Consider the following 25827-nt stretch of genomic DNA (forward strand, 5'->3'; position numbering starts at 1 on the left):
AAAACTACCCTATTTTGAGTTTTTATTTGAAAAATACATCTTTTCTATTTTTAATAAAAATTATAATTCTTAATATGTTAGATGAGTTTTCTTAATAAATTAAAACAAAATTCAAAATTTAGAAGTAAAAAAATAAAAAATAAATTTGAATTCTTATTTATGTTTTCAACTATTCTTGAGATAAAGATTTATTTATTTTAGATATTTTAAAAATTAACAAAATAATATCAAAAAATATTCTAAAATATATCACTTAATAAAACTTAATTATTTATTTTTTTGGACGAACTTTTGTTTAAAACTATTTAAGATAAGAATTAAATTTGACTTTTTAATTATTTTAAATATTAAAATTTAATGAAATAATATTTTAAATATTTTTTAAAAGTCTATCACTTAATAAAGTTTATCTTTTGCTTTTTAGACAAAATTTTGCCCTAAAAATATTTAAGATAATAAATATCTTTAAAATTATTAGTTACATCAAATTTAATTTGTGATTTTTTCTGTCTTAAGTTTAAAAACTTTTTTAGTTATTCCTAAATTTTAATGAGACTATTTTAGTAATTATATATATTTAATATAATTATTTTAAGAAAAAGGATAGAGTATTTTTCAAATAAAAATTCAAAAATAGGGCATTTTTCCAAATTTACTCTAAATTTAAACCACAAATTTTTTAAAACTCAGTAGGAAACCCGTATGATTCTGCTATAGCGAGTTAATAGATTATCTCGAATTCTCTTTTCTGCTTTGCTTTTCGACATCCTCCTCTTTGATTTGCTCATTCTTTTATTTTCTATTTCTCTGCCTACCTCTTGATCCCTAAAGCGGTTACTACATGATTAGAATGTTGGCAATGACAAACAAAAGCTAATAATAACAAATTTTGGTGAATGTGGTGGAAAACAATCGTAACAAATAACGATAGCGGATGGAATTGATAATTGATCTTGTCAATCTATAGTTTTCAACGGATAAACTAATCCGAGAAGTAAATAAATTTTATTATAATAGATAAACCCTAACCAAACTTGGTCAGCAAGGCAAATAAATTCAAAATTGATAAAAAATTTTGGTTCGGTCACAAAATCAAAGCCTTACACCTTTGAGTGGTGAGATAAAATGGATTTCCTTATTTCACTACACCATTCCTCTTAGGAGAGAGAGTGAGAGATACATGTTTTTTTTCATCGATAACTTCACTATGTGTAGATCACAAGCTTATATAGCGCTAGTTCGCCACTCATGACCAAGCCGATGAACCGTGCGTCACCGAACATCTACGCAAAAGCAAAGCGGTAACTATGATAATAAGTCTAATATGCTTTTGTTTTTAAGGAATAAATGAGCCGCTAAGAGCATCTACAATGGTAATCTCTCACCAAAATCTCTCACCTACAAAAATAATAATAAAAGAATAATTAATGTTTTTTAATTAACAGAGTCTCTCAATAAAGGTGAGAGTCATGAGAGATGATAGGAGCCTTTTCCAACTGTTTTGAGAAACTGCCCTTATTAAATTATATTACTTCTTATTTTATTAATACTTTTATATATGAGAGATTTTGGTGAGAGATCACCTCCTTTGTAGATGCTCTAAGAGATTAATCTCTTTAGAATTTGATTAATCTGAGAACATATTTGTTAAAGTCTTTAAGTAAAACAATCAATTCACTAAGATAAAGGTTGCTACGGAATAGACTATGACTCACAATGTTCAGTGATCAGGTTTATCAACCTCTGCATGTTGAGATCGACACAAGCCTTAGAAAAAAAGAGAATACTTAAGCCTTGAATGGCTGTAGTTTTTGGATTTGGATTTTGTAAAAACCAAATAATTATCCATTCATAATTCTGCAAAAATAGATTTTCTCAAAAATAGTAAAACCAGATTTTAGTAGATTTTACCTATTTGTTCATAGAATCTAAAAACAAAAATTTGTGGATTTTTTAAAACAATAAAAATTAAAAACTAAATAAATTTCCATTCACGATTTTGCAAAAACTAAATTCTACAACAAAAATCAAAAACTAAAAACAAAAATCCAAAAACCAAAAACGAAAACCAATAAAAAGTACAAAACATTCAGGACCTTACTGTACCATCGTACGTTAGGAAAAATATTAGAAAATCAACAAACACTAAACAAACCAAAAACCCTACGATCATTTCTTTCTTCTCCTTCAATTTTTTTTCCTGAGTAGATGCCACAACAAAACAATAGATTATAAACTAAACTGAGCAAAATCATCAAAACAAAATGCAACAAAAAAAAACATCAACTATTCTCTTTGAACAAACGTGCAACATATATATAATATATATAAAATATTTCACAAAGAATGAAAACATAAAATTTATAGACCAAAAAGAAACATAAAGATATAGAACATTCTCAATATTAATTTCGATTTAACAATCCTGATATCTTCAGCTCCAATCACCTGAATGTTGTTCACATGTAGCCCACTTAATCATCTCCAATATCAATATTTTATATTTATAGATTTTCCGTTGCTTCCTTCTACAACTTATAAACAAAATTTAACCCACTTTATTATAAGTGCAAACATTAAAGAAATATGTGTACCTTCGAAGACACTACAATTTGACTCATCAAAGCTTCGTTCTTTATCTTATTTGCCAAATTGGTTCAAGAAACAGAGAAGTTAGTGTTGATTCGACTCGTATGTACCAAACAGGACCTACTTCAATCCCAAGCCTATCGATATGGAGACAAAGAAAGAAAAGAGCAAAGAAGGTTTAATCGCTGCCAAAGAGCTCAAGCGCCTCCAAACCAACTTAGTCCGACTTGATCGATTCATTGATTCTCATGTTTGTCGTCTCCTTAAATTCGATCTCCTTTTTGTTCTTGCTGAATTTTCAGAGACAAAACCAAATTTTCCTTTGTATGACGGACATAAGTTAGAACTATACCAACATGAACACTATTTATTATATTTATAATAATGATACAAAAAGGTACTTTAAACAGCAAAATTATATATACTTTTTTGCTCAAACTAAAAGAGAAAACTATTTAATATATGTTATTATTCTTTATATAGAATAACATAAAATAATATAGAAATTAATATAAAATTATAGAACGGTTACAAAAATATCTATCTATATATCTTATTTTATTGATTTAGAAAAACAGATAAAGATTAGATAATACCGAATACTTGTAAAAATAAAGTTATATTATAAATTGTTACTGTGATAATAAGTTTTTAAATTATTATATAGTTAAATTTATCATTCTCAGCAGCCGTCATGTTTCAGGTATATATCATTCTGAGTAATAATATACTCAATATTAATTACTTTAAAATTTTCAATCTTCAATTTAGCATAATAATCAAATATACCAATGCAGCCGATGAAGTACATTCTCTGTTAAACTTACGTTAGTTTCTGGGTGCTCCTCTACAACATCACTCTAGGCACATGCATTAAAATATTCACTGTTTTATTAAATATATATATATATTTATTTATTTTCTGACAAGATAAGTTACAAATTTTTGTTTCCATACTCTTTGAAAGAGATGGAGAAAAAATCGAATTCAATAATTGTTCTTGGTATTTATTCCATTTCATCATCATCATTAATTGTTGGGGACATATTACATGTAACATGGTTGTGACGCATCAATCCTACTCGAGCCAAGTGGGGACCAACAGTTCACTGAGCTTGATTCAGTTGAGAACTTAGGAATCAAAAAGAGGGACCTGATTGGCTCTATCAAAACCTCACTGGAGCATGAGTGTCCCAAGCAAGTCTCATGCTCTGACGTCATCATCCTCTCCGCCAGAGACACCGTGGCTCTCACGGGAGGCCCACTCATTTCCGTGCTATTAGGACGAAAAGACTCCCTCTCCACTCCAAGCAAACACGTGGCAGACTCTGAGCCTCCTCCCTCCACTGCTGATGTTGACACCACCTTAAGCCTATTCGCTAGCAATGGCATGACCATTGAACAGTCTGTGGCCATTATGGGTATATATTTATAAGAAATTTTCATCGTAGCCTTCTATCTCAGTTTTTCTTTCAGGAACTTGCAAAGTGGACAGGGCCAATCAAATTTTAGCCATTTAGACTTAAGTGGACGAATATACTCTCGAACGAGAAATGAAACGAGGCGGTTCAGTTTCATTTTCTTTGTTTTCTGGTTACCAAAATAATATTTAAACTTTAAAATTAAATCAAAAACACATTAATAATTTTAAACTACAAAAAAATCAAAAACTGTTTCGTCGAAGACGCAGAACAATTCCGACGAAACATAAACTCAGATCGAAAGTGAAATTTTGATTGAGGCTCTATGCGAGTTCGAGTCGTTGCTTAAGTGGAGGAAATTTTGATCGAGTTCGTGTTAAAGGGTAACAATAAGAGGATTTTCGGGTTTCTCGAGTTACTGTTTCTAGAAAAACTCAAATGGCGGAGATGAAGAAGAGTAGTCGGCGGTGAGGAGTTTCGGAAGTTAATGTATCATCGTCGGCGACGACAATTATGGGTAAGGGTAAGTTTGGTTTAACTTCGTTTGGGGAATGAGTTGATACAAAATCTAGGTAAATTTTGGAGATTTCAAATCAGAAAATTTCAATTGACAATGGGTTTTTTGTGTTTTCCGCCAAAAAACAGTAGATTTGAGTATAAAATTTTTGGTGTACGTGTATATGAATATCAAGGACATGTTTAGTTTGTATTTGGATATAGTGTACGTGTTAAGAACTTCATCGTATTTTTCAACTTTCATGAAGTACTTCTAAGGATCCGATTGAATTACCATAGAGGTTGTTTGCACTCGACCACTACCCTACCAAGGCGAAGATAAATGCGTACTCCAAAGCGGAGTACATTGGTCAGATAACATTTGCGCTTAAGGGAACACCAGAAATGACGTTTCTTCTAGAGTCTCCATTTGGGGACCTCTTTAGGATCCCTGCTAACAAGGCATCTTTTTCTGGTAAACTTGTTCTTGGATTAATATGTCGTCAGTTAGTTATGAAGAAATGTTATGAGATGTGGATGGTATTCGGGGGTCATCCTATTAGGTTAGGATTAAGAGAATGGGCACGTTTAACTGGTTTGGAATGTGGAACATATCCTAAAAATAGTGCTATAGAAGCTGTTATGCAGCAGAAGGAAGGTGAAAAAACAGTTTGGAAAACTCTGTTTGGATCTGCTAATCCAACAGTTGAAGATTTAATGGATAGATTGATTGCTGAAAGTGACATGCCTCCATGGAAGAAAATAGCTCTCGCCCTCATAATTATTGTGGATGGGGTGCTAATATGTGACATGTCTCCTCCTCTGAGACCAAATGTGATGACAGTTGAGTTGACGAAGAACCTGGATTTCTTCTGCAAATATCCCTAGGAAGGACATCATTTCTACTTACTTTGGATCGTTGCGCAAGTTTCAAAGAAGGAGAGACTGATATTGAAAAACTCAAGAATGGTTGCAAGCAACAATCTTATGCACTCCACGGCTTCCCACTTGGACTCCAACTCTTTGCCTTCGAAACTATCCCGTCTATTGCTAGTCTCGTACCTTCTGAAAAAGATACCAACGTCTTTACGGAGAGGTCTATTAAAAATCTTGCCAAACTGCGTCTAATCAAGACATCAACCATATTGGCGTGCGATGCTGAAAAGGCTTGTACAGTTGTTGTTGTACGTACATTGGTATAAAAACGATTAAGTACATACACTCTGAAATAAACAATGATTATCTATGTAGGTGGATGTCACATATATTGTGGATCCAGTAGACAGTGATTGCCCAAAATCTTTGGTATGGAGGAAAGAAAAACAGGACCCAAGAGTTGATAACATTTTAAGGATGTTGAATCTGGCCACGAGTGGGATGAGAAAATGTGGGTTGGAGGCGATGATGAACCTAAGAAGCAAGTCCGGCCCTCAATAACAGGAGAGAGAGATAATCATTTCTCTTTATCGTATAACTTATATCAGAATTAGGTTCCTCCAAGAGTAGTAATGCATGATTAAACCATTTTATATAGTTATTTTGAAGAGGAAAAGACGGGTGCCAGATCCTATTGATAAAAAAAGGAAAATTACCAACTCTGATGATGGAGAAGGTGGACACAGTGGTGGTGATGGTTCTAGAGACGAAGAGTTTGATAAGTATGCGGTCAAATTCCGGCGTTTCTTCAAGAGGCAAAAAGAACTTTTAGATAATAAATTTGAAGATTTATAAGAATTTGTATGTGTAGAGATACGTGATGCTCTACATTCCCAGGACCAAAACGAAGAAGGAACACGAGCATCCCAGAAATCTGATTCACCATCTGAGAAGGTTGAGATGGTGAACAAAAAGGTTGAGAAGGGGAACAAAAAGGTTCACCAGGTATCTGAACAGGTACGGAAGAAATCGCTTAAAAAAACCACCAAACAAATTAATTTTGTACCAAGAAGATCTTCCAGGCTGAACAATACTAATAAGAAGGCTGAAACTATTAGTCTTCCTATTGAGGTACGTCTACTACAAACAGTCTTTGGCTAGTACGTAGAATAATTATGCAGTGTACGTATATAATAGACTGATTACGTGTTTGGTTGTTGTTTGTTTAAAGGAATTATCATCCAGCGATGACAATGTCGAAGATCCTTCCAACCAAAAAGGAAGTTTTTCTGACGATGAAATGAAAGACATTGCACCAACTCAGCCAGTACCTCGTGTAAATAAAATTAAAAAAAAGGTTTTTATTAAGTGTACGTACAAATAAATACTTAGGAATGCCTTCTAGTGGTTTCTATTTCATAGAACGTACCAGGCAATGATGGGGATGGTGAAGTTTCAGCCAAAAAACACCATACTGTCTCTGACTATGTAATGGAAAACATTTATTTGGGTGGAGCATCACCACCTCACCAGGTAACTCACTCGTGTATTATTTATGTTACAGTTTTGCGTATTTGTACGTACATAAAGAACAATTACTAACCAAGTGTATGGTTTTTATTTCGAAGGAGGTAGGAGGGAACTCGGAGATTCGTGAAGATTCTTCCAAGATACACCAAAATGTCTCTGACTCTGTAATGGAAGAAAAATTTGATAGTGTACCATCACCACCTCACCTGGTAACTTGTGTGTTTATGTTATAGTATTTCATAATTGTGTACGTACTGAAGAGTTTCTGGTCTTCTTTGTAACAACCCGAACAAGGCATTCCTGATAGGGATATAAATGAAGAAGGCCTTGCGCAATCAAAACCAATAATGTCTGATGATGTACCTACGTCGACTCATCAAGTACGTCGTGTACTAATAATGATTGCGATTTATTTTTGTGTGTACGTACATGTTCTTTCTAAAGTGTATGATATGCTATCTTAAAGGACGTTGCGAAAGATGTTGTTGGTAATACGGAAGAATCAGTTGTCGCTGCTGAGTTACCAAAAATGGAGGAGAACAGTATGGAACCTCCACACTCACCGCAAAATGAACCCAGAGTTAGGGATGAAATTGATGTTGCGCATACAGAAGATAACAAGCGCAATGTACGTACAATGTTTTTCAAATTCATATGGCACCTTTGCTTGGGTAGCTTTGAGAGATACTAATAGTTGGACATCTATATCCATATATTGAGGCAGGATGAACCAACAAGTGGGGATGGGGAGGAAGTATTGAAGGAGGCACAATCTCCAAGCTTTGTAGTTGAAGGAGTTGAGGTAATGTTAAACTATTATGCATTTGTAACGCGTCTATGTGAATAATGGAAATAACCAAATCTTTGCTTACTGTGGATGAAGGACACTGCGGATCAAGTACCTATAGTTGTTCCTGACAGGACTCTAGAGGCTTTTGATGATGAAGCCAATCTAAGTGACCCTTCTTAACCAACAGTTGTTGTTAGCAAGGTACGTTATTAATTTGCTATTAATAAAATAATCGCTTAAGTAATCATATTTATGAACGTTAATTTGTTTTTATTAGGTGCTTACTGAATTGAAAACAACCGTGAGACATGCTACTTCTCTTGTACCTATTAATTCTACAACATTACGTACAAAAACAATAATTTGTGTATAAATGCTTGTATTTTCAGCTAATGTCTACTTTTTAATGTGTATAGATCCCAAAAAAAGACAATGTTGTCGAAGAAAAAGAATCTCCAATCCCTGAGAAGGATACCGTTCCCGAACATGTAAGTCATTCTAAACTCTATAAAGTATATAGTATATAGTAAATTATCCCGAGTGCCAATTTCTATTTTTACTGTACGTACACATGGTTTACGCACTTGTGTAGCTGTTTATATGACATGTTTAACGCGTTATTTTATGCCTATAGCCAGGAAAGAAAGACGATGTTGTGCATATGGGTGTTTCTCAAACTGAAGAAAACGTTGCTCACGACGTGGAAAAGGAGAAGAAGAATGTAAGACGGAAAGTTACTTTCGCTGATGATCTGAAAAGTGATGGAACAATAAGTGATCATACAAAAAGTGATGATGTAGAATTTATGGAGACAAGAGAATCCATCCTAAACAGTGACGTTTTGGTGAAGGCTGAAGATGTACCTTACAACCCTTTGGAGAAGGTTGACGAAGCAAAATTCGAGAAGTTATGCAGTATCATGAAGGGAGAGAAAATGTATGCACTTGTGCATTTAAACAATTTTATGTTCCCTTTTTCAATCATATGAAATTCTAACTATTTGCATACGTCTTACAAAATATCAGGTGCCATAATCTTTTTGCATTTCGCAAAGTTGACAACAGTTTTTTCACAACTCTAACTGAACTAAATGATTGGATCAATTATACCGAAAGTGACCGTTGCATACGTACACAATTTTCCTGACGTACAGAATATAGATTATGAGGACGTATATTCCAAGTGTACGTCCATAAAATCATTTTATTCTTGCCAAGTACTAACATAACATCATATGTTGGTGTACCTTTTGCAGCACATGGAAATGATCGCACTCTTGATGTAGCACAAGAACGGGGAGAATATGAAGAGAAATCGGTATGTCGTGGTGGACCCCAGACTCCCTTGGGAGTTGTCAAGGCGTGCCACTGCATTCAAAAGCTGTGTTAACCCGGAGACTTTCAAATTGGACAAACTTTTCTTACAATTTGCTACCGGGGAAAGCCTTAATCGTGAACCAAAGCTAAGGTGGATCAATGATGTGGACGTTATATTTGTTCCCATGAACTAGAAAGATGAGAAGCATTGGGTTGGGTTGTCTATATACCTGCCACGTCGCACTATTGAAACCATGGATCATTTGGTTTCTCTGACGCGGGAGTCTGTGGTTAGGTCACAAATCCTTCCAATTCTGGAGATGCTACCATACCTCGTGAGAGCGACATGTAAGGATTATCTCGAGAAGCCCTATCTCATAACTCCTTTTACTTATATAAGGAATCAACGTCTTTCACAGAACCCAACTACCGGAGATTGCAGTCTGTACGCGATGAATTTTATAGAGTTGTACATGCTTCAAAATCCTTGGAATGACCTGATTTTGATTGAAGAGGCTAACATGTACAATTACCGTAAGGGTTACGCTGTCGACCTCAACGAGCATGGAATTGGGTCCATAACCTAATATTATAATGCTCTGAAAACCAACTTATTTTGTATGCCTATTGGTACTTGAATTTGGTATGGGATAGATTCACTTGTTCGTTTTCACAACAATTTATTTCTTTTTAGATGATAAGCAACATTTTCTTTGGGAATTAACAACGTAAAGTCATAGTAGTGTACGTACATACTATGAATCTACGTGTCTAAACTCTATAACTTTGATTTGACAACCATAAATGTATATTTTAATTGATCATTGAATGTAACCGTAATTTTCCCAATAATATCTACAGCCGTGGTTATTAATGGGAGGAATAATTTGACCTCTTTGGACTATCTCATTTCTAACATGGTGAACTCGACTATTTCCGACGATTTACTCGCAAAGATAGCTAAAAAAATGGCAGACAATTGCTGGTTGGACCTTAAGCCATTATTACGATCAGGCACTCGTGGAAGAGACATTGTCTACCGTCCGGATGTCCTGAAAGACGCTAATATCTTTAGCTTATGTGGTGTTCCCGATGACTTCCAACTAGGAGGTGGCCATTATCCATCCGGACCCCAATTAGAAGGCAATCGACCATTTTTCAAAAGGTGCCTTCTCGCTAACAATCCGACGACCGTGTATAACGAGTCACTACGTGTTCTAATCCATAAAAGTGACATCAATGGAGCAATTAAGCTCATGCAGCGCCATGCACCCGTACGAGCAGATGCAACCATCGCTTGCGCCATCATATTCATATGTTCGAGGTATGATTATATGGCTGGATTGTTTCTTCAGCTCTACACACGCAACCATCATCCTTTGGACTCTGATATCACTCGAGATTTGTGTGAGGGGTTCCTCGAGGAGATAAAGAAGTTTAACCCTCCATACAATAATACTTACGGTTATTCTTTCTGTTATCCAAGCAGCCATGGAATTAAGATGCCACCATGCGCCTACCATTGTTACATGGTTTCTGGAGCTTTTAAGAACGTTTGCAACAAGTGTTACCTCTGGCCGTGTGCTAGGCGAGTAAGCCAAATGCTCTAGGTCTCTCATTTGTACGTGTGCTAGTAGTGTACACAGTCACGTGTTTCAAGTTCGTTTACTGTTTGGTCCTATGTATTTGTTTCTGTTTCAATGATATTTCCTATTTCGAAGTAATGTTTCAAGTTCTATTATGTAGTTTGACTCTGTTTCATATAAATTTCCTACTTGCAAGTTGTGTTTCTGTTTCTGTTTCATGCGGTTTGGTTATCTCGATTAAGAATAATATATTTGTTATTTCTCAAGATAAACATTTATTGACTAATTACATTAGAACTATATCTTTCAATAAATGTAAGTATATATGTTAGTACATTGACGCAAGAGTTCCACAGTTGTGACAGACGTACAAAGGGTTAATAAATACAGTTTACTCCGACGTGACATATATCCACCAGAATTTAATATACGAATTCAGGGTTTTCATAGACATACACGTGTTAGATTGACATACACCACACAAATATATCATATAAATTATCTTCGGTTTGCATCGGTAATAGAAGATTAAAATATGTACGTACACTTATAATCGATACGTACGTATTGAGATTTAAACTATTTAAAAAAATTGGGGCTATGTCCTTGATTCTTCCCAATTAACACCATTCACTGGACGTACATCGTATAGCAGATAGGTGTTCACTCATACATCTGGACGTACAATTTTTCGAATGGTGTGTGTGTGTGTCAGCTGAAAAACCCAAACTATGTTCCATCAAAGTAAACACTCATACATTGAATTGAATCCCAACAGTGACGGACACGTAAATGACATTGAATGCAACCATAAATTCCCCAACAATATCTCTATAATGGTCAACCCAACTATCTCCGACGATTTACTCGCTAAGATAGCTAAGAAAATAGCAGACAAATGCTGGTGGGACCTTCAGCCACTACTACGATCAGGCAATCGTGGAAGAGACATTTTCAGCTTGTGCGGCGATCCCGATGACATTCAAGCTAGAGGTGACCATTATCCATCCGGAGTCGAGGAAGAAGGCCGTCATCGACCATTTTGCTTAAGGTGTCTTGCTGCTGACAATCCCACAATAGTGTATTACGAGGTTATGCGTGTTCTAACGCATCAACGTGACATCCAGGGAGCCATTAATCTTTTGCGTCGTCATGCTCCAGCACAAGCGGATGCAACACTTGCTTCCGGTATACTATTCATAATTGACGGAAATTATTATTTGGGCGTTATGTTTCTTCAGCTATTCGCACGCCATCATTATCCATTGGGCACGGAAGAGACTCGGGATTCGTGTGAGCAGTTCATGGACGAGATAAAACAATATCGCCCTACTTACAATAATACATACGGTGCTACTTATGCCTATCCTAACAGCCATGGAATTCAAACTCCACCATGTGCTACCTATTGTTACATGGTCTCTTGCCCTTTCAAGAAAAATTGCAACTGTTGTTATCTCAGGTGGTGTGCTAAGCGACTGAGCATAATCCTATAGTAATATCATTCTACTAGTTAGTTGACGTTTTTATTAAATGTTATCTGCTAAGTTATGTTTAAGTTCTTTTAATGTTGCGTTGAAGTTATGTTGCATGTTCTTGTTATTCTCTAGTTACGATGTTTTAAGGGTTTTTGTTATGATTCTATGAAGTTATGTTTCTAGTTCTTGTTATCCTCTAGTTATGAAGTTGTTCGGTTTAATGTGGCTATGCATATTAAATGACAATATCTAGATTTTGAATATCCTCTAGTTATGAATAATATACTTATCAAGTACTTACATTCTAACTTTGAAGTTTCTATAAATGTAAGTATTAATGTCATTGAATTGACTCAAAAGAAAGATTTGTAATAGACGTGACATGCCCTAATAAATACACTCTCAGTCGGCGTAAAGGTTTATAACTTTGGTTGCATCGTAAATTGCAAATTTAGTTATAGACGTACATGTGTATCTCTATACGTACATAAATCTATTTAGTCTAAAATTGAACCTAGGTTTATACCGGAAATATTTTATACTTTATTCTTATCAAATAAACACAGTTAATGGTCTCTTCTTTTAATACCACCTACTATATGTAAGTGGAACGTCTAACATTTACTTAGTTGTCTCCTCGCCATTAGTTCTATATACTGTAACATGTTTACTCCACATTACACATTCCTCTAACTACGACAAATATAACCTAAATACACAAACCTCCGTTTTATTTGGTAATGGATGTCTCCACACCCCCACCAGCAGAGATTTATCTTGCCATTCAGTTGCCGAATCCACTCAGCATTCTTTTCAACTACCTACCCGTTTCTTTAACTCCAATAAACACGCTCAGAGGTCACGTTAACACGCTGGAGCCGACCGCTATTAACATGGATGAGTTCATGACGTGGCTTGATTTTGTGTTGCCGAAAACACCTTTCCAACCATATTTCACCCTCTTGCTTGAACGGGGAGCAAGTCCGGCGCTTTACCTTGAAGGAGTCCGTTTAGCTTGCAACTTCGTCACCGTAGCACATGGTATAACCATGTTGGGATCTATCTCTGCCACCGACGCATATGCATGCTTCCTTCATGGTCTGTTTCTAACCGCAACTGGCAACGGACGGGAGTTTGAACCCGTGAATGCGACTTTCTGGGATTTAGTGCCATCATTTGAAGATGCAAACACAGTGGGGGAGTTAGTTATGTATCACATAAGTCGATTGTATGCTCAAGGACCTCGGATGTGGAATCTATCATGGAGGTTCATGATTTCACCAGACTGCTTGGGTCATTGCAGCTACGGAGCTTGCTGCCACAATTATTTGTTCTACTGGTATGCTAGGGAGTTGTGCATATTTTATTAAGGAATGGCGTTCGTTCAGCATCTTTTTTCCCATTCTATGCATCGGCATCGGTTATATGCTTTGGCTTTAGTATCCTTTTGTTGTATGCTCTACTCGGTTTATTGTTATGCTTTGTATTTCCTTGTTTTATTGTTATAATTTGTATTTCCTTGTTTTATTGTTATGTTTTGTATTTCCTTGTTTTCAAATTATGTTATGAATGAAATTAAGTTTCTTTATATTCTATATAGAGTACAACTATGCTAATAATGTTGCTAGAGTTTGAACGTACACCGATTTAAATATACGTCCATGAAAAGTCAGCAATAAAATTTTATTACAAGTTAGAGGTATTTTATAATAAGTAAAACTTTAGCAGTTTGAACGTACACTTATCCAATATACGTCCATGAAATATAATGTCGGAAATAAGTAAAACTTTAGCATAAATATAGGATATGTTTAAATTCGGTTACAAATTTATAGTTTTTAAGAATAACAGAAACAACAGAAAAACTAATACACAACGACTTTGGAGATGGGGCAATTGCTCACAATCTTCAGTTTATAAGTCCCGCTCAGACGCCAGGAAACGAGAGCAATAACATTTTAAGGACCAGTTAGCCTTTGGAAGAATCTTTGAAATTCCAAAGCTTGTAGTTTGTGTGATTCACATTGAAGAACTTCCTTGCTACAGAGAATATATATATTATACGGAAGATTAGAAACATAAAGGTGAAAACTTTTTTAAAAATTAACACAGAAGCACTTACTATTGATCCATTATCTTAAAAGAAAGCTTCAGCCCACGGTAGTCTTCGGTCAAGTTGCCAACCTCAAGTAGCGCAACAATCACATCTGGTGTATGTAATAAAAGATATAAGTATTACGTGTACGTACAAATTCCAAGAATGAATAGAAAGTCAAATATACTAACCAACTAACACTCCGGTGGTAACTGTCTTCTCGATGATGTAGTCAAAAGGAGTAAAATCGTAATACAGTATTGCAGCCAATCCCGAAGGTTTGGTAACAATGGTCTGATCCATAAAACAGATCCGGTAGTCATGGGACGTTGTGTGTATCCCCTCGTCGTGGTTTCGAACCGAGAAAGTATTGATAACTATCCACTCATTTTCTCGGATACGGTCAAAGTAAAATGAAGCAATGCGACGATTAATGGTAGCTTCTATGCGGGGACGGCAACCCTGCACCATATCATGATGATTAGTTACATGTAAGGTTTGTGAAAGTAAAAACGTTATAAACACATTTGCGAAATAGTACTCGATTATCGGTCAAGATGAGTGCGAGGTCGAACTCATTTACTCCCACGCATTTCTTAAACACCGTGACCACAAAAGCGCGTATACTTCATTCAGTGATCATTGGACAAAGTTCGGAAATGGAATGATATCCATCATCCATGATGCCAACAAAAGTACCAGAATAACCGACTTTCTGTCTTATTTGTGTGGTGGGTTTGGACTTTCGTTTGAATGAGTGAAGGGTGTTATTACCAGGTTCTTAAATAGATTTTAAAACGACGCGATGATTGGTCCCAGATCAATGTAACGGTTTAGTTAAAAATATAATTGTCAACTCTTTTATAATAAGATGTACGAAGCATACGTACAAATGAAAACATTTATCAAAGTTACGTACAGACAACAACGTCTACTTACAAAAAGTTGAATGATAAGTAAAACCGATAATACGAGGTCCACAAACGTTCGTACACACAATAACGTACAAACAAAATAATATTTAAAATAAAAATTAGACTGATAAAAAGATTTCCAAAAAACGTACGTAGAAAATCGTCCAAAAGCACAGAAACGTAAACTCTAACCATCGCGAGTAAAAAAGTCATCGACTAAATAGGGTTTTTGCATGTCTTCTTGTTATGACCGGTTTTCCAACATCTTGTACACTGATTAGGAATGAGTCTTTTCTGCCTCTTTTTCTGAAAGTTGTAAAACCTTAGTATCTTAGTTAAAATAAAGTAAAAATTGCATAGCAGTTAGGATGTTCAGTATAACCCATTTGTTCAGTATAACCAAGGTTATGTCCCAAAGCTGCTGTTTAATGGAGGCTACCAACAGCAGAATCCACCACCAGGGTTCACTGAACAACCATAACAAGCCTCAGCAGCTCAAGATCCTGAAATTAAGCAACTCATTCAACAAATCATTCAAGAACAAGCTACTAGCGCTATGGCTTTTGACAAGAAGATAGCTGAATTACACAACAAGATCGATTGTTCTTACAACGATCTAAATGTCAAGTTCGAAGCTTTGTATTCCAAAATCAAGTATGTGGAGAGTCAATTTGCATCAACATCTGCTCCGAAGCATCCTCAGCAACTTCCTGGGAAAGCAGTCCAGAATCCTAAGGATTATGCTACTGCAAATGCTATCACAATCCACCAAGAAGATGAGTCTCCACCAAATCATCAGACTCCCAATACTGAGGACAACATGATTCAAGAAGGGGGGGATTCAACTCAAATTGCTGCACCTGCCACCTAGCAATTCATCTGGATTATAGAGCACACACCTTTGCTGAATACTCACCATTCTGGAAAAAAATTCAAAATTGAAAAACTCAAGAAAGGTCAGAATCAAGAGATGATTAGCAGTGCCACCACCCAAGAAACTTACAAGAAGAAAGTCATCCAAGAAAAGCTTGATGATCCCGGTTCATTCACTCTGCCATGCTCTCTAGGATCATTGACATTCAATAAGTGCCTTTGTGATTTGGGAGCATTTGTTAGCCTTATGCCTCTCTCTACTGCCAAAAGGCAAGGGATCATGGAATACAAGTTCTACAACTTAGCTTTACTCTTAGCTGATGGTTCTGTTGCACATCCTCATGGTCTAATAGAAAATTTGCCTGTCAAGATTGGAAATGTTGATATACCTACAGATTTTGTGGTATTGGACGTAGATGAAGAAGGCAAGGATCCCCTGATCCTAGGCAAACCATTCTTAGCTTCTGCTGGAGCAGTCATAGATGTCAGGAATGGAAAAATTAATCTGAACCTTGAAAAAGGCATCAAGATGAAGTTTGACATCAGAAAAGCTTCAGGGAAATCAACAACAGGAGGTTAGAATTTTGGGATTCAGGACATGGATGTTGATGAAGAAACAGAAGCTGGAACCTCACCAAGAGTTAACTATACTTCTCAACTCAGCAAGCGGAAGAGAACTTTTGACCACAAGAAGAGAGCAATATAAGGGTTAGCTCAAACTGAAGATCCTACAAAAGATGACTCGTATGAGATAAGAAAAAAATTTAACTGCCAAAGTAGAGTCATAGAGAAATTATCTTCAAGGGTGATGAAGCTGAAAGATCAACATGGATGTTTGAAAAAAGAGTTAATAAGTTTTCAAATGGTATTGATCCAGAGAAGATGGAAACTGCACTAGCTATCAAAGAGAACGAAGATTTCACAACAGAAGCGTTTGCACCAGAAGATTAGAAAGGAGTTCACTTAGAGGAAAGAAGCCTAGAAAGCAAGTTGTTGACTGAGGAGGAAACCCCTATTCCGACTTATTCTCCAGGAGTGCCTAAACAGCCCACCAACCCCTCTGCTGAAAAAGAACACTTGATTCATGATTCTGTTCTTCAAGAACTCCTGGAGCTCTTGTAACACCCCAAAATTTGGTAGAATTTTGAAAGTATTACTAAAAATAATATAATAAAAATACTAAAATTCAATATTGTATAATGTTTTTTAAAATCATAAAAACTCCAAATATCGAAAACAAAATAATTTAAATCAAGAAAAATCTACCAAGTCTCGCTTTACGATTGAACGAAAAACTTTAAACCTCAGTTGCTCGCTCCACCTCCTCAATGTCCTCTGCACGGAATCAAAACTTATATGAGCAAAACTTTGCCCAGTGAGACTACAAATCCGATGAACAAGTACCAACACGGTCTGATCCTGTACAGAATAATATTCACGTGTTGGTACTAATAGACATAAATTTTAATTTAATTAATTTGAAATAAAGTAAACACATCAGAGCTTATACTATCAAAACTATATTATCAAATCAGCATAACAGAATAATATCAACAACACAGAATATTAACATCAGAACAGAACGACCAGATATCCAGCAATATGTGTCGGAATGGTACAACCCCAGCAATGGTTGACCCAAACCGTATACTAACAAAATATTTTCATAATATACTCGATAGGGATGCTGGCCCCTATCAAGGTGATAAGGAAGTACGGTCCACGACATTAACCGACCTCAATACCACTAACAGACTAACAAAATACGGAATACATCTGTTGGCGATGCCGGCCGTCACAGATTGCTCAATAGAGCTAGCTAAATTAGAGTCGCATGCTAATACTGGTCTTAACAGAATGACATATTTCATTATGAGAAACATATTCAGAATTATCACCCTAAATAACTAACCAGTTTTCAAAATTCACATATTCCAATAATTCAAATTTTGTTTCTATTTTCTTCCCAAATATTTTGCAAATATACATCAAATCTTATCAGAATAACATATCTTAAGAAGGCTGAAAGCAACCCAATACTAAAGAGTCGACAACTGAAGTCACAACCAACCTAAACAGCCACAAAATCCGGTCACAAAATATCAACAAATATTCAAATTGGCATTGAGGCAAAAAGGATCTAAGAAACTCACCAAAAGTCTCAAATTGATTATGGTTTCGGCTTCTAGTTCGCTGGGGCTTTAAAACACATATATATACGATATATTAGGGTTAAGGAACAAGGATTTGAATTGCCAAAAACTTCTCTTCAGTTTCGGAAAAGATAAACTCGAATTTCTCTCATTTTCCACGTTTTTGCACTTTACTCCTCTGATTTTTCTCTATTTACATATTTCGCCCAGACTTTTGAATATCTCAAAAATCTTCCTGAAATCAGACTATTTCAAAATGATCAATTTAACCCAAAATCTGATCCTATATTTTCTTTTAATTTTGGATGTTACAATTCCACCTCCCTTAAGCAGAATTCATCCTCGAATTCAAAGATTTACCTGAAACAGAAGGGGATATTTCTTTTTCATTTCAGACTCCAACTCCCATGTCGCTTCCTGGGTGCCATGATTCGTCCACAGAATCTTAACAAGGGTAATAGATTTTCTCCTAAGCTCTTTCACTCTAGTCTCCAGTATCTGAACTGGTTCTTCTTCATAACTCAAGTCTTCTTGAATTTGTAACGATTAAAAGTTCACCACATGAGATGGGTCATGATGATACTTTCTCAACATCGATACGTGGAAAACATTATGCACTTGCCCCAACTCTGAAGGTAATTCTAAGCGGTAAGCTACACTTTCCACACGTTCGAGAATCATAAAAGGACCAATAAAACGCGGCTTTAACTTTCCTGACTGTCCAAATCGAACCTTACCTTTTATAGGTTGAAATTTAATAAATACTTGATCGCCTACCTGAAATTTCAAATCTCGCCTTTGACGGTCTACATAACTTTTTTGACGGTCTTGTGCAGCTTTCATCCTATCTCTGATCAGCCTCAATTTTTCATTGGTTTCTAAGATTAACTCAGGACCAATACCAGAAGTTTCTCCAGCTTCTGCCTAACATAAAAGTGTACGACATGGCCTACCGTATAAAGCCTCGTATGGTGCCATACCGATACTCGCATGGAAGCTATTATTATAAGTAAACTCAATCAATGGCAACGACCTCTCCCATGACTGGTTACTATCTAAAACACATGATCTCAACATATCCTCTAGTGTTTGTATAGTCCTTTCAGACTGTCCATCTGTCTGAGGATGATAAGGCAGTACTAAAATGTAGTTTTGTACCCAATACCTGATGTAAGCTACTCCAAAAATGTGAAGTAAACTTTGGATCACGATCTGAGACAATGATACTCGGGACACCATGCAACCTCACAATTTCTTCCACGTAGATCTTTTCTAGTCGGGCTGAAGAGAATGTCTTCTTTACTGGTAGAAAATGGGCTGACTTGGTGAGTCGATATACTATTACCCAAATCGAGTCATTTCCCTTCTGCGACCTTGGTATTCCTGTGACAAAATCCATAGAAACTTTCTCCCATTTCCACTCTGGGATAGGTAATGGTTGTAGTTTACCACTAGGCTTCTGATGCTCAATTTCTACCTGCTGGCATACAAAATATCACCCTTCATACCATTCCAATGATAAAAAGGTTTAAGTGTTTGATACATCTTAGGCACACACAATCTACCTTTAAAAGATAACACTGCGTCGTCTCTAAGATTGATCCTAGCTGACGAAAATCCTCGGGTTTTTCACAAACAGGACCGAATTTACCATCTTGCCTCTGAGCATCCCGAATACGTGCTAGTAAATTCGACTCAATACCCAATGTTGCAAGAAATCCAAATTTTTCCTCTCGGATAGAAATGTGAAACTGACTCATCTGCTCTATTAAGTTCCATTGCGATCTAAGAGATGCCACAGTTACTTGCTTTCTACTCAAAGCATCAGCAACCACATTAGCCTTTCCTGGATGATATAGAATTTCACAGTCATAGTCACTTAGCAATTCAATCCATCTTCTTTGTCTAAGATTCAACTCCTTCTGCGAGAACAAATACTTTAGACTCTTGTGATCTGTGAATATTTGCACATTTTCACCATATAGATATTGACGCCACAACTTAAGTGCAAAAATTATTGCAGCCAACTCAATGTCATGTGTAGGATAGTTGACCTCATGTTTATGTACTTGTCTAGATGCATAAGCGATCACCTTATTTTCTTGCATCAATACACAGCCCAAACCTGACAAGGAAGCATCGGTGTACATCACATACCTTACACCAGGTCTCGAAAGAGTTAAAACTGGAGCAGAAGTTAACCTTTTCTTTAATGCTCTAAAGCTCTGCTCACAAGACTCACTCCAAACAAACGTAACTCCTTTGCAAAGTAGTTGTGTGAGGGGTTTTGCAATTTGAGAAAAATTCTCGATGAATCTTCGGTAATATCCTGCCAATCCCAGAAAACTACGGATCTCTGACACATTACTTGGCTCCTTCCACTTAGTTACTGCCTCGACTTTAGCGGGATCTACAGCAACACCTTCCCTGGATACCAAATGCCTCAAAAATCCTACTTCTTGAAGCCAGAATTCGCACTTGCTTAGTTTAGCATACAACTGCTCTTCTTTCAACCTCCGAAGTATCAATCTCAAGTGTTCAGCATGTTCTTCTCGACTCTTTGAATACACCAAAATATCATCGATGAACACTATAACAAATTCGTCCAAGTGCGGTCTAAATACTCTGTTCATCAAATCCATGAATATAGCTGGAGCATTAGTTAGACCGAAAGGCATAACCACAAACTCAAAATGTCCATATCTGGTCCGAAATGCTGTCTTAGAGATATCACCATCCCGGATTCGCACTTGGTGATAGCCTGATCGTAAATCAATCTTTGAAAACCAATTTGCTCCTTGAAGCTGATCAAGTAGATCGTCGATCCTAGGTAGGGGATACTTGTTTTTTATCGTGACTTGATTTAATTGCCGGTAGTCAATGCACAACTTCATACTACCATCCTTCTTCTTCACAAAAAGTACAGGTGCACCCCAAGGAGATGAACTAGGACGAATAAACCCTTTCTCAAGTAACTCTATAAGTTGCTTCTTTAACTCTGCAATTTCTGATGGAACCATCCTGTATGGTGCCTTGGATATTAGTGAAGTCCCCGGGATAAGCTCAATTGTAAACTTAACATCACGAGATGGTGGTAAATCTGGTATATCCTCCGGAAAACTTCAGTAAAATTCGAGACTACAGGAATATCTTCAAGTTTGGGTGACTGCTTCTCCTCACCAACTAGCACTGCTAAGAAACCCATACATCCTTCATTTATCAATCTTTCTGCCTTCAAACATGATATAATGGGTAACCGAGGAGTTACTTTAGATCCACAAAACTCAACAATCGAAGAACCTGGAATTTCAAAAGTAATCTTCCTCCCACGACAATTAAGGTTCGCGAAATGACGAAATAACCAGTCAAAACCCATAATAATATCATCTCCTTTTAAAGGGAGTACAATAAGGTCTGCTGGAAGAGATACATCTCCTACCAATACCTTAATATCTCTGATTATCCCAAGAGAATGTAATATTCCTCCTCCCGAAGTACGAATAGGCAAACATAGTGGGACTAACTCCACTCCAGACAATTTTTCAAACTAATCGACAGACATAAAGGAACGGGTGGCACCAGTATCAAAAAGTACGAAAGCAGAATTACCAAGGATGGATAACATACCCTGAATAGCATCTGCCTCTTCACTCTCACCCTAATTGCCTAATGCATAGACGCGACTTGCACCAGTTTGACGACCAGGCGCTAGATCACAGGTGACAAAGACCTTGATTCTGAGAAACTTGTGCAGGTTTAGCAAGACCATTATTAGGACAATCCGCTATGAAATGTCCAGCATGACCACAACGAAAACATACATTCTTAGCTCGGTGACACATCTCACTCGAATGATTTGTCCGACCACAATGAGCACATCCTTTGTTAACTCCTTGTGCTGGCCTTGGTTGCATTGTTGATTTGCCATATGGAGTTCCACGAACATCTGGACGCTTGTGTCTGTCCACCCGGTTACTGTTTCCTGAAGAGCCACTCCCCACATATGTTGGTGTCTTTTTCTCATTTCCCTCGACAATGAGAGCACACTCCAACACTCCAACATATGTTGGTAATCTCTCTGGTTCCACCTAATTTCATACCCAAAAGTTATGAAGGTCTGCAAAATTAAATAATACAGATAAATAATTAACTTAAGTGGTTTTTACTAACCACAACTCTGATGGAGTCTCGAAGTCCATGCTCAAATCGTTTAGCTCTAGAGTGGTCATCTGGAATAATATGTGCGCCATAACGAGATAAACGATCAAACTCAACTTGGTACTCTCTTACTGTCTTATCTTTTTGCTTGAGCTCCTCAAATCTCATCCTCAAGTTTGATCTAACAGACTCTTGGAAGTACAGATCCATAAATGCACCCTGAAAATCATCCCAAGTCATCTCCACACCAAGACGGGAAGTAACAATGCTTCTCCACCAATGTTGAGCATCTCCAGCAAGTTGGTGAGTAACCATTCGTAACTTAAAAGCCTTAGGAACCCCCAAATACCCCAGCGCCTCTTTAACAAGATCAAGCCATTTCTCAGCTTCCAAAGGGTCAGAAGAACCTTCAAATTTCTGCAAGCCGACTTTCTTTTTTAACCTATCTTGTAACACCCAATAGTCAAGCTGAGGGTTTCCATGTTGAGCCTGAGGAACAACTGCCTAAGGTAGTTGCTGCAACAAAGTCTGCTGGATAGCAGCATTCTGAGCAAACATTTGATTCATAGATTGGAGCATTTGTCGCATATCCTCCATTGGAACAGCATTTGGTGGAGGAGGTGGTGGAAATTGAGGACCATTAGGAACATGAGGAGGAGTTCCTGGAATAGGGACACCTCGACCAGCAGGAGCAACAGGAACACATCTCGCACGCCCACGTCTAGCCATCTGAACGCAATTGAATGAGAAGTTAAACTCTTAGTTTAGACAAATTTGGTCACAAAAGCTAACAGTTAAACCTCACATTCAAAATCCTATCGCGAGACCAGTAAGATATATATTTTTTATTTTAAAAACAAAACCTACGAAGGCTTTTGAAAATCCCAAGGTTTCGTAAAACCTGGCTCTGATACCAAACTGTAACACCCCAAATTCGGTAGAATTTTGAAAGTATTACTAAAAATAATATAATAAAAATACTAAAATTCAATAATGTATAATGTTTGAAAATTCATAAAAACACCAAATGTCGAAAACAAAATAATTTCAATCAAGAAAAATCAACCAAGTCTCGCTTTACGATTGAACTAAAAACTTTAAACCTCAGTTGCACGCTCCACCTCCTCAATGTCCTTTGCACGGAATCAAAACTTATATGAGCGAAAAATTGCCCAGTGAGACTACAAACCCGACGAACAAGTACCAACACGGTCTGATCCCGTACAGAATAATATTCACGTGTTGGTACTAATAGACATAAATTTTAATTTAATTAATTTAAAATAAAGTAAACACATCAGAGCTTATACTACCAAAATTATATTATCAAATCAGCATAACAGAATAATATCAACAGCACAAAATATTAACATCAGAACAGAACGACCAAATATCCAGCAATACGTGTCGGAATGGTACAACCCCAACATTGGTTGACCAAAACCGTATACTAACAAAATATTTACATAATATACTCGATAGGGATGCTGGCCCCTATCAAGGTGATAAGGAAGTACGGTCCACGGTATTAACCGACCTCAATACCACTAACAGACTAACATAATACGGAATACATCTGTTGGCGATGCCGGCCGCCACAGATTGCTCAATAGAGCTAGCAAAATTAGAGTCGCATGCTAATACTGGTCTTAACAGAATGACATATTTCATTATCAGAATCATATTCAGAATTATCACCCTAAATAATTAATCAAATTTTAGAATTCACATATTCCAATAATTCAAATTTTGTTTCTATTTTCTTCCCAAATATTTTGCAAATATACATCAAATCTTAACAGAATAACGTATCTTAGTATTATAATTATAACCAAATTAATTATGAAAGCAAACAAATCAATTTTGAGAATATACAAATAATTCCTTTATTCTTTTTATCACACTCCTAAAATATTATACAAATGTATAATAACTAATAAGGGAGTTAGAACTCACCTGGAAAAGCTTTAAAAACCGAACGAGTGTTTACATCAATTCTACCCACGCTCCAAATCACCAATTAATTTGCCTAAATTCAACCGTAGATCAGAAAAATAAGTACTATATACCATCTGAATGCTAATTTCAATTTCAATCTTAATCAAGTATCAGAAATGACAGAACCTGTTTAAAACAAGCTGAACCGGACCAAATTACTAACCGCTTAAAATCAGACTCAACCAATTCAAAATTAGATTTCAAACGAGTATTGCCCATAGTCAGAACATTCTAGAACCGGTTTTAAAAGCTTAAGAACCGGCGTAAATAAATCCCGATTTGACTATGAATCAACAAAAATCAAATATATACCGATCAAATTTCGATCAACTCCGACTTCCGATTGATGATATGTCAGTGGCGTTGGATTCTTACAAACGAGAGTTTTCTAACAAGATATAGATCAACTCCTAATTCTTTCTGCAAAGAGATTCACCATTAAAGAGCTTAAAGCTCATTTTAAGGAAGCAAACTGAAAAAGGAAGAAGATGAAGCTTACCTAGAACTCTGAAGAAGGCTGAAAGCAACCCAATACTAAAGAGTCAACAACTGAAGTCACAACTAACATAAACAGCCACAAAATCCGGTCACAAAATATCAACAAATATTCAAATTGGCATTGAGGCAAAAATGATCTAAGAAACTCACCAAAAGTCTCAAATTGATTATGGTTTCGGCTTCTAGTTTGCTGGGGCTATAAAACACATATATATACGATATATTAGGGTTAAGGAACAAGGATTCGAATTGCCAAAACTTCCCTTCAGTTTCGGAAAAGATAAACTCGAATTTCTCTCCTTTTCCACGTTTTTTCACTTTAGTCCTCTGATTTTTCTCTATTTACAGATTTTGCCTAGACTTTCGAATATCTCAGAAATCTTCCTGAAATCAGACAATTTCAAAATTATCAATTTAACCCAAAATCTGATCTTATATTTTCTTTTAATTTTGGGTGGTACAGCTCTGGATTGGATATAAAGCTCATGAGGATACAATTGGAAAGTTAACTCACACGATGGAAGAGTTAAATAGCACCATTCTGGAACTTCAAGAAAATGGTTAAAGGCTACCCCAGCTTTGAAATTGAGGATTCGTCAAAGGAGCCTGGTTGAGAAGAAGAATGGTGCTATTTAACTCTTCCATCGTGTGAGTTAACTTGAATGATTCAGGCACTGAATGATTCAAGAGAGGATGCAGAGAGGATGCAGAGAATGCAGAGAATGATTCAGGCACTGAAAATTCAACCACTGAAGATGAGGACTTCTATGTTCCTCTCTTTAACTTTTTTTTTGACTAAGCTCTGTAAGAGTCAAGCTTAATGACTTAAAACAAGCTCACTTGGGAGGAAATCCCATGTCTATCCATGTATATAACTTTCTATCTTTCTAGTTATTTTTGATGTTTTCGTTTAATTGTTTCAGGTTTATTTCATTAACCCTGAGGAAGTCAACGGTCGAGTAAATTCAAACCAAGTCAAGAAAGATCTCAACTGTTGATCGAGTAGAATGAGGAGAAGTGTTTTGAGCCGTTGATTTGAATGACCAAATGAGAGAAG

At 36.3% G+C, this 25827-nt stretch overlaps 1 protein-coding gene and 7 pseudogenes across 8 annotated transcripts; 6 read left to right on the forward strand and 2 right to left on the reverse strand.

Moving 5' to 3' along the window:
- Positions 1–2734: 2734 nt before the first annotated feature.
- Positions 2735–4065, forward strand: AT3G42570 (peroxidase family protein; the record flags this gene model as incomplete). The annotated part of the gene is made up of 2 exons (NM_114124.2): positions 2735–2839; positions 3677–4065. 2 exons carry the CDS (start codon positions 2735–2737, stop codon positions 4022–4024), a joined length of 453 nt encoding a protein of 150 aa, NP_189843.1. The 3' UTR covers positions 4025–4065.
- Positions 4066–4497: 432 nt separating this feature from the next.
- AT3G42580 lies at positions 4498–9604 on the forward strand (annotated as a pseudogene; the record flags this gene model as incomplete). Its single annotated transcript has 18 exons — positions 4498–4533; positions 4806–5163; positions 5394–5689; positions 5757–5892; positions 6040–6170; positions 6279–6398; positions 6486–6512; positions 6613–6717; positions 6804–6914; positions 7010–7127; positions 7206–7291; positions 7378–7539; positions 7636–7713; positions 7795–7867; positions 8131–8189; positions 8336–8647; positions 8987–9187; positions 9302–9604.
- A 330-nt stretch (positions 9605–9934) lies between these two features.
- On the forward strand, positions 9935–10627 carry AT3G42590 (annotated as a pseudogene; the record flags this gene model as incomplete). The annotated part of the gene is made up of 1 exon: positions 9935–10627.
- An 812-nt stretch (positions 10628–11439) lies between these two features.
- AT3G42600 lies at positions 11440–12099 on the forward strand (annotated as a pseudogene; the record flags this gene model as incomplete). The annotated part of the gene is made up of 1 exon: positions 11440–12099.
- Positions 12100–12821: 722 nt separating this feature from the next.
- On the forward strand, positions 12822–13521 carry AT3G42610 (annotated as a pseudogene; the record flags this gene model as incomplete). Its single annotated transcript has 2 exons — positions 12822–13274; positions 13366–13521.
- Positions 13522–14039: 518 nt separating this feature from the next.
- Positions 14040–14647, reverse strand: AT3G42620 (annotated as a pseudogene; the record flags this gene model as incomplete). Its single annotated transcript has 3 exons — positions 14040–14121; positions 14204–14288; positions 14368–14647.
- Positions 14648–15458: 811 nt separating this feature from the next.
- Positions 15459–17129, forward strand: AT3G42621 (annotated as a pseudogene; the record flags this gene model as incomplete). The annotated part of the gene is made up of 1 exon: positions 15459–17129.
- Positions 17130–18418: 1289 nt separating this feature from the next.
- Positions 18419–22975, reverse strand: AT3G42622 (annotated as a pseudogene; the record flags this gene model as incomplete). The annotated part of the gene is made up of 1 exon: positions 18419–22975.
- Between the last annotated feature and the right edge of the window lie 2852 nt (positions 22976–25827).

This window comes from Arabidopsis thaliana, chromosome 3, assembly GCF_000001735.4.
Source record: "Arabidopsis thaliana chromosome 3, partial sequence".
Classification (NCBI taxonomy): Eukaryota; Viridiplantae; Streptophyta; class Magnoliopsida; order Brassicales; family Brassicaceae; genus Arabidopsis; species Arabidopsis thaliana.